The sequence below is a fragment of the Astatotilapia calliptera genome, chromosome 1 (assembly GCF_964374335.1).
Source record: "Astatotilapia calliptera chromosome 1, fAstCal68.1, whole genome shotgun sequence".
Taxonomy (NCBI): domain Eukaryota; kingdom Metazoa; phylum Chordata; class Actinopteri; order Cichliformes; family Cichlidae; genus Astatotilapia; species Astatotilapia calliptera.
Window position 1 is genome coordinate 37,518,153 of NC_137422.1, and position 13,599 is coordinate 37,531,751.

Consider the following 13,599-nt stretch of genomic DNA (forward strand, 5'->3'; position numbering starts at 1 on the left):
ATCTCCACCCTTCTGATTGGCAGATGACCTGAACTACAGCCACCCAAAAACTACAAATGTTTAGAGAGTGAGCCTATTGTTCCCGTTAACCATTTTAAAATATATAAAAACAGTTCAAAAGATTTAGAACTATTATATATATATATAAAAAAAAGCAAAGGTGTTGCGTGTTGCTGCAGAAGTGTTCTGAGAGAATTAGCCCATGCTGCACCGCTGCACCTGTGCAGCTCCACTGTCTACACCACATTGAAAAAAAAATTAAAAAGAGTGCCACAATTACTAAGCATGCTGTGTTGTGCATTGTGATTGCAGGTCCCTGTGTAATTAGGGACCTGCATCACAGTTTGACCCTGAAATTACTTTCAGCGGGTGTCATTGTCACCAGATGCCATGCCAGCTAATGTTCCAAATTCTGGAGTTGGGTGAGGTCTCGTCAGGCAGGGGAAATCTGGTCAGAGGCTGTCCTTGGTGTTGAGGCTCTGCTCAGTTTGGCAGTGTCAACCTTCACACTGGTGCCAACAAATATTCCTTGCCCTACTCCCTACCCTCTAGACAACTGGCTGTCACTCGTGCAGTTCTGCCACACCCTCATATGCATGTGTGTACTTTTCCAACGCAACCAAACATGTCCAAGAAATACCCTCCTTGTGGAAACTATCCACCTGTTTCTTGTGAATGTGCCATTATGCTCAAAAACTTGTTCATGAGCTTCCTTGTTTGTGCTTATGTTGTGTACGTCTGTGAGTTCAGTGGAAAATAAACTGCTTATTCGGTGCTTCAGTTGTGTTTTCAGGGGTAATCACAAATGTTGCTGATCTCTCAGCATCGTTTATTATCTGGTAAACAGTGAGAGTGTAACTACAGCCACAGCAGCTTCCCTCCAGCTTTGTCAGGCTCAATTTGGCTCAGTGCTGGCAGTGTAGAACTCAAGCTGTTCTCAAGTGTTGTCTGTCTGTCAACTCACAGGAGAAGCAGAGGGAAGTCAGACTCTTGACTCCAAACACTCCAAACACTTGAAACATGTAAAATATGAGCAATTTGTTGCCCAGTCTGCTGGTGTTGCCACTCATGTGTGACGAGTGTTAGCTCCATCCTTCACAAGCCTTGTTAATATGAGCTGTAGCATCTACAACCAATCTTTTTTCTTTCTTTCTTCTTTTTTTTAAACCACATCAGCTATGGATTTGTTGGTGCAGCTTGAGAATTCCTTTTAATCCATCTAATTCTTTCTCTGCACCTAATCCTTTTTTAATTCAACACCCTCAGTAACTTACAAGGAGACAAATCTAAAATGTAGGCATAGGATTTTGTCAGCTTACTTTGGCAAACTCCTTTTTCTCAATTTAAGACCCATTTCACTTTGTCTGGAAGACCACAGCAGAGAAAGCCTTAAGAGTTTAGGTGGGACGTGTTGTCTGGCTACAGGCTAAAGACGCAGATGCATTTGGAGCAGAGCCATAAAGTTAATCTAAGAATGAAGATATCTGACTAAAGCTCTGACGTGAAAAGCAGTCACCACATCTTTTCTTACTCTGTTAAACACTGTCAGCATTAACTATTCCCTGACATTTACCATCGCACAACTTTTGAGACTTTTTGTTTAGTCTGATAGTCAGTCTGGTTGTCTCATCAGTTATCATTAGCTAAGAGAGACTGGACTTGAGGTCAGAGGTCAGAGGGGGAAAAGGGTGTAAGGAAGGAAGATTACTGGAAGAATGTGGAAAAAAAGGTGTCAGAGAGTTGAAGGGTTCAGAGATGTTGAGTTGCTGAAAATGAACAAAACTACAAAGCTATGTAAGCAGTTGTGTGGCTTTCCTTTTGGAGCAACGATGCGGTGAAGGTACTTTAGGAAATGTCAAAGGATCACAAAAGTCAGAAACTGCATTTCAGAACAATGATGAGCTACAAAAGATTCAGTTTTGACCAAAGTGGTGAATAACCTGACAAAGCTGCTGCCTGTGATGCTAAAAAAAAAAGGGAAGATTTGAGTGGCTTTTTTTTTGGCTAAGCTGTTGAAGAAGAAAAAGAGTCTTGCAATAAATGTAACCATCAAACCCGAAGTACAAGAAATCAACATTATGACGGCCAGAATTGCTCCTCTGCCACCAACCACGGGCAGCCGGTCTATCTAGCCTCACGCACCGCAATGTGATTATTAGGCCCTGCTGCAGTCTGGAATGCTCTTTAGTGGTCTGCTGTACTTTATGGTATATGTGAATTATCATTGCCTACAGTTTGCTGACAAATCATGTACTTTCCTACCTCTCCGGTGCCCCTTTCATTGCTCACTTACGACTCTTACCCACAACTCTCTTAGCCCTCAAACTTATAATAAAAACTAATTTGGTCTCTTGGGAAATCACGCCAACTTTAGCTGAGGAGTGGCACCAGCTCCAAGTATCCCATTGTGCATTACGCATGATTCATTCTTCTGTTTTGTCTTTCCTTCTTATTCTCTCTGCCACTCACTCCATATCCTGATTTTTATTTTTTTTTTGCCCCATAACCCCCACCTGCCCCTCACTACAGATGAATGTGCTGCAAACCGGGGCTTCAACAATGTGTTTACTGTGAACACTGGACATTCATTGGATGGGTGCATGAACTCCACTGGCAAATTCAATAGTCTGGCTTTTAGTGTCGTCACAAAAAAAGATGGGGTCTTTCTTCAGATTTCCATCTCATTCACACAGAGCTATTTGTCAACTTGGTTATGGGTGAATCCGGTCATTGCACAGTGAAGCCCCTTTCAAGCTCCAGCGATACTTCTTTGCCTTCAGGGGTAATTTGAGAACCAGTTACGATAAAAAAGCAGTCGAAGGTCATTTGGTTCTGTGTGATGCAATGTAATGAATCAGACCCATAATGCATTAGCTTTGCACAAAGGCAAGATGAATCAATGGGTATTCCATTATCATAACTGATTTACATTCATAATATGTATTATTACACTCAAAGGGGATCTACTGATGGTAAAGCGGCCTATTGTGCTTACATGGCACAATAGGCCGCCAGTTCTGATGGATTACTAGATACTTGAGAACAAGCTATCAACAACAAATGGCTTGTCCTCACCTATTATGAGGGGCCCAAAAAAGGTGTTTAGACTGTGGCTTGAAGGTAGAGTTTCCATCTAACACCTTCATTAGAGGAGAATGCATCCTCAAATACCCCAACAGCCACGCTGAGGAAATCCAGTGTTAATGTAGAAGATGCCCTCTTTGTGGCTTCCTGCCAAAGATGCAACATTTTCACGAGCGCTTTACGGACTGAGCTCAGGTTTCTGGAAACAGTCAGAACAAACTTATGGCAAATCCCATTCAGTCGCTGCTCTGAGCTCTGCTGAAGGAAGCATATTTAGTGAAATCGGTTAACTGAATTTTTTAGCAATAAGATAAGGCACGCTCTAGGTTTTCCATCTTGGGATGAATCAACTCACAATTCAGTTTTTTGATTCAACACACGTAGCTAAATGTAGATTTTCAGTTTGGGATGTTGTTCAGCATATTTCTTGAATCCTTTTGACAACTATTGTCAAATGGAGGTCCTTTAGTTCTTATTTTGTCTCCATAATGTTTTTTTTTTTTTACTTAGGCACATCTCTTGTAACATAATAGTGGTGCTAAAGCACAATTTTAATTTATTGAAAGACAAAGAACGCCCATATCTAGGATAGGTTCAACAATTTCTGTTTTGAGCATTGTTTAATTTGGTCCAAAGTCAGGTCCAAGAAGCTTGAGTTAATAAAAAGAAATTCAAGTTTATAAATCTAGTGCAACCCTGTATTAATTTCTCCTCAGCTGACCAGCCACAGAGATTAGCTGTCACCTGCTGCCCTCTAGTGTTAGACACCGCAACGTACAACAAATGGGATCAACTTTGATTGTCCACTTTTTAGTTCCTTCACAACTGATATATGTAGAATTGTCTTGATATTTGATTATGATGCAAGTTTCTGAATAATTAATTTATAAACCAAGTGAATAAAATTTATTCATTGATTGATGGGCCGCACGGTGGCGCAGTGGCACTGTTGCCTGAGTTAGACTCCACCATCTGGCTGGGGTGTTTCTAGGTGGAGTTTCTATGTTCTCTTCGTGATGCGTGGATACTCAGCTTCCTCCCACAGTCTACAGAAATGCAATTAGTGCGGTTAGGTCAGATATATGATTCTAAGTTGCTCATAGGTGGAAATGTGAGCGCAAACGGTTTTCTGTCTTTATGTGTTAATTGGAAGAGGATGGACATTAATAGACTGATATTTTTAACATTTTAATTCTTTAAGTTTAATTCTTTATAGACTTAAAAAAAACAGAAAGTGCATTTTATTGTTGTTCAGTTGTGTCATTTCCATGATCCTTAATGAGTCTTAAAATGAGTCAAGGCCAGTATATGTGAGCATGCTGAAAAAAAATAAACCCCCCAAAAACATTCACCAACAAGATAAACCATTACACAACCTGGCTCGTGTAACAAAATTCTCCTGCTGGTTAGAAATGAGAATCTTGCAAATGCTAATGAACAATGTGACACCATAAAACAACCTTCATATAAAAAAGGCTTGTTTTCAGTGAACCTGTGAATAGAGCCAGCTATTAAGTCATTCAGAGCTATACGTCATCTTAAAAACTTATGAAAGAAATTCCCAGGAGATAAATTGTAATCAAAACTTACTTTTGATAAATGACTGTCATATCAATCACCCATACACAAACCACAGCATTGTGTAGTTGGAGAAAAAAAGGAATTACAGAACTAGCTGTATATGCTCCTGATTTTGGTGTGAGCTGGTCAGGCTGTGTTTGGTCCTTCTGGTAAAAAAAGGTGTTTGAAATCGTCAGAGCTTAAAGAAAATAGATTTGCATCAAACTGTCTTTAGTGAGGCGAAAGTTACAGCAATACATCTACTCTGCCTGCATACACACATGTAATACAGGCACCATGTATAAAAATACAGCACATGTGCAGAGTGTTCAATGATGTATTCCCGATGTGTAAAAATTCATGTTTATCATGCTAACCTAATAGCATTTCAAAATTTCTGTATTTATTTATCTTTTCCCCGCTCACCCTTCCTTCCTCCCATTATTCCCCCAACCCTTCCACGCTCTAAAACACTCCAGGAATGAGCCGGGAAGGCACGGCATCGGTGTACCGTTTCCAGTCTTTGCCATACTTGCTGCTGCAGCGGTGTTCATCGCGAACACAGCGGTGGACCAGCAAGATAGTCATGTAAACAATGTAGAAATATGGAAGTATGTGGCCGAAACCACACGAGGCACAATAGGCCAGAGAGCCCATCAGGTCACCGGTGTAGTTGAAGTGCCGGGCCACGCCCCAGAAGCCTGAGGTCAGGAGCTTGCTGCGGTGCATGCCGCCATCGGCGGAGCGATATGTGCACTCAATCCATGTTGGTTTGCGGCCCCAGATGGAGCAGGAGCCCTCTGTGCGGCGGAACAGATCCTTCTGGTGGTTGGTGGAGCGAAAGATGTAATACCCAACGAGGCCGAGCAGCAAGACGGCGAGGGCGTGGGCATCGGAGAGCTGGACTGGGTGGTACACCAGGTACAGACCCTGAAGAGAAACAAACGCATTCATTCTTAATGGAAGCCATCTGATTATCAAGGTAAGAGTATGAGAAAAGTAACACTGATGAAGTTTGATCTTGTGTGTTTTTGAGTGTTACCATCTATATATTTGTTACCTGCAGTGTGTAGAGGTATGGCAGCCAAACACAGTCTCCCCAGCCCAGATACCATCCAAAGTGGTCATGACAGATATCGATGGTCTTCAGGTACCACGCCTCATTCCAGAAGAAGTCCAGTACATAAATAGCCTATCAGAAGCAGAGGCTTTTTACTCAAATTGCAGCTTTAGACTTCAGTTGCTTCGATTTTCATCCAACAAAGGTTTTCTTTAAAGTCGCCCAAAACTAAAATAGCCTCAGTGAGCCAAAAGCTTCGGCTTCAAAGTCATATATGCTCAGTTTCAGGCAGGCTTCGTACTATTCCTAATACGGTCATCTCAGACACACAGCACTAAGTGTGAGCACAGAAGCACCGCCCACCTCTTGTTCAAACTCTGTTTATAAGGGAGAGTGACCTTTAAGAGAGAGGAACTAAATCAAAATCAGGCTGAGGATGAACTGAGAGGTAAAGTAAAGAGAGCTCAAGAATAAAAATGTCTTTCAGCATTATGGGTCCGCTTTAATGAAACATGTTGGAAATATATCATGCACATCTACACACAACCTTGACGTGAACATGAAGGATGCAATGCTCTGTTGTATTTTAAGTTTCACAGCATACGGTGGGTTAGATAAACTTGTTGTACTAGGATATAAACCCGGATATTGACAAAAAGTTTGAGATAGTAGAAACATTTAATTAAATTCTGAAAAAATAGAAATGTAAAAGAAAGAATTAATATTTACAGATCTAGTTTATTTCTATGTCAGCAATCGAAGGTAAGTTAAACCTGACCTTCTGTCATTGAACACAGTCTGTACCAAAGATCTGCTGAGTTGCATTCTACCACTGAAACAGGTGACACTATCTAATCTACTCATCAGAGGCTTGCTCAGGTTAATCAGTCCGCAGCCATAGTTCACCTGTTATAATATGACTGGGCTTTAGAGCTGCCAACAGAAGACTGCTGACCAAGGAGCACTGTGAAAGTAGGACACATCAGGGCTTTTCCTGCTTACAGGAATTCATGAGCATCTTGAGGAGGTTTTATCCAAAGCTCGATGAAAACATTTTTTTCCCCTTGGTTCATTATGATGTCAGTGAGTGCAAATACCTACAATATGGCCTTCTCAGACATACAACTAGTTAAAGCTTCTTTGAATAGAGGCAGCAAATCTGGAGCTAAAAAACACTCATTTCAGGGCTGCAACAAGACTAAATAAGAATGATTTTGAACCGTAAACCTTGCAAAGCCACTCTAGCAGTGCAAGTATAAAAATATCCTCTTAAATCATTCAACTTTCACCTGAAATTGCGAAAGAAGATTCATTTAATTTAAACCTCGTCTTACCTGCAGTACATTCACCAGGATCATGGAGTTGGTGATGTAACCGTAGAGTTCTTGTTGCTTGGCCATGTAGGACAGATTGATTAGAGTCCAGGCTACGATGCCGGGCCGGCCGTTGAAGAATAACTTGAAGTCAAACCACTTGCCTATGCGGGGGTTGAACTCAATACCCATCATGTAGTTATAGAAGATGTTCCCTGTGAACTTGCTGTATAGTCAGAAACAGAGATGGAAGAAAACATGTTCAAAAAGTTGCTTTAAATTTCTGCTCCTCCTACCTCAGTGACACGTGTGCATCAGTACTCACCAGTCCTCAGCGTTGGTGGGGAAAAGATGCGCTTTTATGAAAGCAAACGTGGACACAGCACAGCCCAGTATGTTAGTGCACCACAGCAGGGGGATCCAGTTGTCGAATATGATCGTGGGAGAAAACCAGTGGAAATAATGTGCGTTGGCAAACCACAGTGCATGAGTGATGAGCCAGCACTGCAGTCCATTGATCTCATACTTGTTAATCAGGCCTTGTGAACAAAGAAAAAAAAAGACAACTATTTCTACATACTGCTTTGATAATAAAAGCCAAAATCTATTAATCTTTTCACAGGCATGGGTATAAAACAGGTCCTCATAATTAAACAAGTGCTGTGGACTGATGAGTGGGTGTATGTGTGTGTTAATCTGTTAATCACCAGCTGGGGTTCGTGCTCCTTCCTGCACACCACCAACATAGCCAGGGATGAACTTGTGGGTAATATCAGGAAAACACATGTACAGGAACACCTAAAGGAAAACACAGAGCATTTGAACTAAAAGACAACAGACAGTTTCTTTGAGTTACACTGCCCTCAAACTCCCCTGCTTACCTGGAAGCTCACCCAGATGGCATAGATCTTAGCAGCTGACCACGAGAAGGAGGGTGCCCGGGCCCAAATGGAGAGCAGGGTGGCCTCTTCTTGGTACAGATCCAACACAGGCTGGGTGATGGAGCACTCATACTGATCACAGGCCATCACAAAGTAGAAGACAATGAAAGGGGCAAAGCAAAGGAGGCCGATTACACTGATGAGGGAAAACCAGTCCACCTCCCTGTGAACAGATCATACATGCACACAGATACAGTGTGAAGACTTCAAGCTGAAACATTATTCACCTGTTTCATATTTCTCTAAATGTGAAATGTGAGTGCAGTACTCTAAACCTAAATACTTTGAGCCTCTCTTAAATAAGGGTGATAGGACCCCCTAGAGGTACTTTACGGTACTGCATAGGAAACTGAAGTTTATTTTGTTTTGGGGTTTTTTAACCTATAAACTATGTATTATGAATAATTCCTAAAATTAAACATGTATTGGTTAAACAAAATAATTGCTAAGATAAAACTCCATTTTAGTACCAATCAGAATAAAACCTGACTGATGGAAAAGGCAAAAGATTACGAGGAAGAATTACAACAAAATAAATCCATCTATCCATTCTCTTCCGGTTATCCTTTGCAGGCTCGCGGGGGACGTGCTTCATGACTTGGTTCCATGAAGCTGGTTTGCACAATAACAGGAAACTAGAACAAAAGAGCACCAAAATGGAATGCAGCTGTTTTTTATTCTCTTGCATTACACATGTGAAGAGTACAACTTCTACCAAACATCACATGATTCAACAAAAAAGGGAATTATGCAGTTTTTTTTGTGGATTATCATTAAACTTTCATTTCTTAGTCAAGCATCATTGCTTTACACTGACCTTCGCTTGCCCAGGTGATCACTTTTGCTCCTTAGCAGCTCATCCTTCATCACCAGCAGGTAAATATCATTTGACTGGTCTTATTGTAGATATTTATGGTCTCCAGGTGACAAATCCTAAAGCTGCAGTTATTGTCTCTAAATAAATTGATGGATCGATTCTGCACTGATGTACCACAGAGATGACTGCAGAGACTCGCAGACCAGCCTGCTTGTTAAACTGGGAAACAACAAAATGTTCCGTACCAGCATACCTGACGACATATTTGCAGCAGGTGAACGTGAACTATAATGAGTGCTGCTCTCCTTGTGTTTTCAGGGAAATAAATCAAAAAAATCATAGGATAGACTGACATTTATTTTGGGTTATACATAGTAATTAACAGCTTAATATTTCATCTAAAGTCATCATCAGCTCCAGTTTGTGACAATAATGTGTTTATGATCAAACACTTGTCAAAGTAACGACAGTCTCATTAGCCTCAGACATACATTCTGATTAATTTTTAATCTAACCACTTCCCCCTGGTGCATTACTCTCTGTTTACATATCTGTGTGTCTTCTCCCAGCTTTGTACCAAGGCTCATTTGTGTGCCATGAATATATGATGTGTTGATCAAACCGTTTATGATGCCATATCCCAATGACCCAGATAAGTCTGAAGATTGTGTTCTGAATTTCATGGACTTGTTTAACAAATTGTTCCAGGATGTTGCTGAAAAAGCGGTGTGTCAGTGTTTCCATTTATAGTTTGTGGAAGATTTCAGTTTTTTGGGTTTTTTTTTTTATAGTCTTAATCTCAGTAGAAATTTTCTGGCGGTCCTCAAACTTTACTTTGTTATCAAAAGTTAAATGCAACAGCACTTTGGTCTTAAAACTCAAGACTAAACTTGAAATCACTTACTGATGTCAGTTAAAAACCAACCAAAATACCAAGTGGTATTTAAAGACTCTTTCATCATCCTGTACATGAATGTAGACATGCTTACATTATGATCATAATAGTGAGATAAGGGTTCGACTGCAGCTTGTTTCAGATAAATAAATAAATGCAATTGCATGTGTAGAGAGTGAGGAAATAGTAGCACCGTTTAATTGAAGCGTTTTTGTTTTTTAATTTTAGAGCTTAAGACAGTTCATTTTTAAGGTCTGTGTTCTCCTGGCTTAAAAAATGCATTTCATGGAGTAATTAAACTCTGTGTCAAGACTGCTCTGTGTATATTTAAGCCAAACACGTCTATGCATTTTAACATTATTTCTGACTATATGATAAACAAAGATTATATGTTTTTAATGTCCGAGTAGATTGTTTGCAGGAAAGACTCTCAACAACTTTTTTAGGACTTTCTGAGAAGTTTGTCAAAACTGCCAAGGAAAATTTAGGGTGTTTTTTCAGTGAATTCGACTCACCACGCTCTCCCCCACTGTGCTAGCTGCTCCTTCTGTTCAGATCTTTTCCCATTGGCACTGTGCTGCGGTCGTCTCCTGGTGGTCTCCATGGTCACTGCTCCACTCAACTCTGGTGAAGAATTGTGCTATTAGTTTACAATCTGTTATCTACAAATGTGCTGCACTTTGTGCACCACTGCGGTAAGTCGGTCAGATACTCAGTAACTTTCACTGAATGTACCAGCAGTAAGTAACAGCCTGTTATTAACCAAACAGATGTTACCTTCCAGTTCACATATTGACTCTTTTGTGTGTACTTGCTGAACAAACCCTCCAGAGTCACAGTCTCACTGCAAATCTAATCATGCAGCTTACTCCACAGGCTGCACGTTTCTAAACAGATAATGTGCTAATTGGAGGAATAAAGTGCAAATCCTTGGAGATGTGCGATAACAGACAGACCCAACTCGTTTAACAGGAAACCTGATGGCATGAAATCTTTTATTCTTCTTTGCATCGGTTTCATTTTCGCTTCTCTCTTTCACACACAGACACAGTCACGTCTCCTCCGTGTCATGCATTCATGCACTGTTGCTTTACAGTAAACTTAACTGTAACCCATCCTAAGCTAAAAAAGGTAAGTACTAAAACTTACTTTCCAGGAATTTGCATTACCTGCACAAACAGGGGGCGGATCCCCAGAATGTGACCCTGTGAACCGCCCCACAAACATGAGTAACACAAATGCACACCGTTCTGCAGCACTAAAGCTACAATAACAATAAAACTGGAAAACTTCAGTTTAAAACACTTAAGGCTTTCATGTATATAGTCCAAACAAGTAAAAACACGCTGTTTTTAGCAGCTTCCTGTAGAAAGCTAAATCTGACGGGGGAGGGGGAAACCCATCGTTGTATAACGTAAACAAAACCTTTAATTTCCGGATTATGTGTTGATAGTATGATTGTTCAGTACATACGTCTGTCTGTCTTGCAAGATCCACTTCCCATAATGCAAACTTAATCTACCGTGTCCATACAGAAATAACTGCGTCCTTTGTTCCATGTACAGTGGATTTTAAAAAGCACACTCACAATTTATTCACGGAATACCGTTAAACACACGCTACACAAATGCACCGTGACCCACTCACCTGTAGATAACCGTAACAAATGAGGGACAACCTTCTCTCCACTCCTTTCCTCTTGCCCAGGTGTTGGTTATAGAATAACAGCTGGAGAGAGCTCACCGTTCAGTTACAGACTCCGCCTATAGCGCCATTAAGTTGTCAGAGTCAGCCAATGCCAATCAAGAGAAGGCGGGCACGGGAAGAGATTCTGATTAGTGATTGGGTGATGCTGACTGGAGCCACAAGCGCCTGATAGCGTCACTTGTGGTTGAATGGTTCAGAAAGACCAGACAACAAACTTCCGACACACACATTCTCTGCCCTTTGACATTTGAGGATTAAAAAGTAAATGTTTTTTTTTTTTTTAAATGTTAATTACAATAATACTCAAGATATATGTAAGAAAATGACAGACAATTATTCAATTATTGTGTTGACATCGATACACGACAGATTTGGGTCTCTTTTCAAGTAAATAACTAATAATAACTTTTAAAAATGTTTGAAAAGCGTTTTTTTTAAAACTAATTAAAAAATTAAAGAAGAAAATAAATATGGTCATTTCAATTCCCAAAAAAGGTTGAGAGGCTGTGCAAATTGGAAGTAAAAATGAAGTACAATGACAAGAGAAGATACCAAATGTTTAAGTGCAGGAATTTTATAATTTCATTAAAAAAAAAATACTTGGTCATTTTGAATCTGATGGTAGCAGCATGTGTCAACAAAGCTGGGAGACCTACTGAAAAACAACTGGAGGAACATTTTGCCACTAAATAAGACAACAGATCATTAACATAACCAGTATAAAAATAGCATCTCAGAGGAGTTTATTTTTTTCCTTTTTTAAAGAGTTTCTTAGTAGTACAGGTACAGGTTCATCAATTTTCAAAAATAAACAAAAAGAAAAAAAATTCAGAGAATTAGATAAATCAGTATTGGATGTCAGTGATCTTCAGACACCTGAGGCAGCATTAAAACAGGCAGAATTCTGTCATAAAAACATCCAGAAATCTTTTTCTGGGAAATCCGTTTTGACCAGGATATATCCTTCAATGCACATATTAGGCAAGGCAAGGCAAGGCAAGTTTATTTGTATAGCACAATTCAACAACAAGGTGATTCAAAGTGCTTTACAGAGACATTAGAAACAGGAACAAATAAAAAGCATGATTTAAAATTGAATAAAACAAGCAAATAAACTAACTAACTAATTAACAAACAAACAAACAAACAAACAAACAACAGTATATAAAATCAAAACAGATAAAATCAGAACAGTAGATAAAATCAGTAGTTAAATGTAAGTTTTGAAATTTAAGCTTAAAGTGTGGATTTGGTGCTTTATTCAAATGCAGCTGAGAACAGGTGAGTCTTCAACCTGGATTTAAATAAACTGAGTGTTTCAGCTGATCTGAGGCTTTCTGGGAGTTTGTTCCAGATATAAGGAGCATAAAAGCTGAATGCAGCTTCTCCGTGTCTGGTTCTGACTCTGGGAACTGATAAAAGACCGGATCCAGATGACCTGAGGGATCTGGATGGTTCATACTGGGTCAGGAGGTCATTGATGTATTTTGTTCCTAAACCATTCAGAGCTTTATAGGCCAGCATCAGAACTTTAAAGTCTATCCTCTGACGGACAGGCAGCCAGTGTAAGGACCTCAGAGCTGGACTGATGTGGTCCACTTTTTTGGTCTTAGTGAGGACTCGAGCAGCAGAGTTCTGAATGAGCTGTAGTTGTCTGACTGATTTTTTAGGTAGACCTGTAAAGATGCTGTTACAGTAATCAAGCCTACTAAAGATGAATGCATGGACTAGTTTTTCCAGGTCCTGTTGAGACATCAGATCTTTTATCCTTGATATATTCTTGAGGTGATAGTAAGCTGACTTTGTTATTGTCTTAATGTGTTTTTCTAAGTTTAGGTCTGCATCCATCACTACACCCAAATTTCTCGCCTGGTTTGTGGTTTTTAGATGTATAGATTGAAGTTCTCTGGTGACCTGTAATCGTTTTTCTTTGGCGCCAAAGACTATTACCTCAGTTTTGTTTTTGTTTAGCTGGAGAAAATTGTGGCACAACCAGTCATTGATTTCCTCAATGCATTTACCAAGAGCCTGTACAGGGCCTCGGTCTCCTGGTGACATTGTGATATATATTTGTGTGTCATCTGCATAGCTGTGATAGTTTATTTTGTTGTTGTTTATAATCTGTGCCAGTGGGAGCATGTAGATGTTAAACAGAAGGGGTCCCAAGATGGAACCTTGGGGAACTCCACATGTGATACTTGTCTGCTCAGATGTGAAGTTAC

The 13,599-nt window shown here is 40.0% G+C and overlaps 1 protein-coding gene across 1 annotated transcript; it reads right to left on the reverse strand.

The window, feature by feature from the left end:
• Positions 1-4,261: 4,261 nt before the first annotated feature.
• On the reverse strand, positions 4,262-11,451 carry dhcr7 (7-dehydrocholesterol reductase). Its single transcript, XM_026175791.2, has 8 exons — positions 11,318-11,451; positions 10,186-10,294; positions 7,899-8,121; positions 7,725-7,815; positions 7,343-7,556; positions 7,039-7,243; positions 5,705-5,836; positions 4,262-5,574 (listed from the first exon to the last, which is right to left on the reverse strand). Exons 2-8 carry the CDS (start codon positions 10,272-10,274, stop codon positions 5,110-5,112), a joined length of 1,419 nt encoding a protein of 472 aa, XP_026031576.1. The 5' UTR covers positions 10,275-10,294; positions 11,318-11,451; the 3' UTR covers positions 4,262-5,109.
• Between the last annotated feature and the right edge of the window lie 2,148 nt (positions 11,452-13,599).

Bases quoted from the DNA above. Each gene is read 5' to 3' on its own strand.
- dhcr7 (XM_026175791.2), bottom strand. From the start codon at position 10,274: ATGGAGACCACCAGGAGACGACCGCAGCACAGTGCCAATGGGAAAAGA. The intron at 7,557-7,724 runs GTGATTAACAGA...TTTGTTCACAAG, and splicing joins AGGAGCACGAACCCCAGCTG to GCCTGATTAACAAGTATGAG. The intron at 7,244-7,342 runs GTGAGTACTGAT...CTGACTATACAG, and splicing joins CCCACCAACGCTGAGGACTG to CAAGTTCACAGGGAACATCT.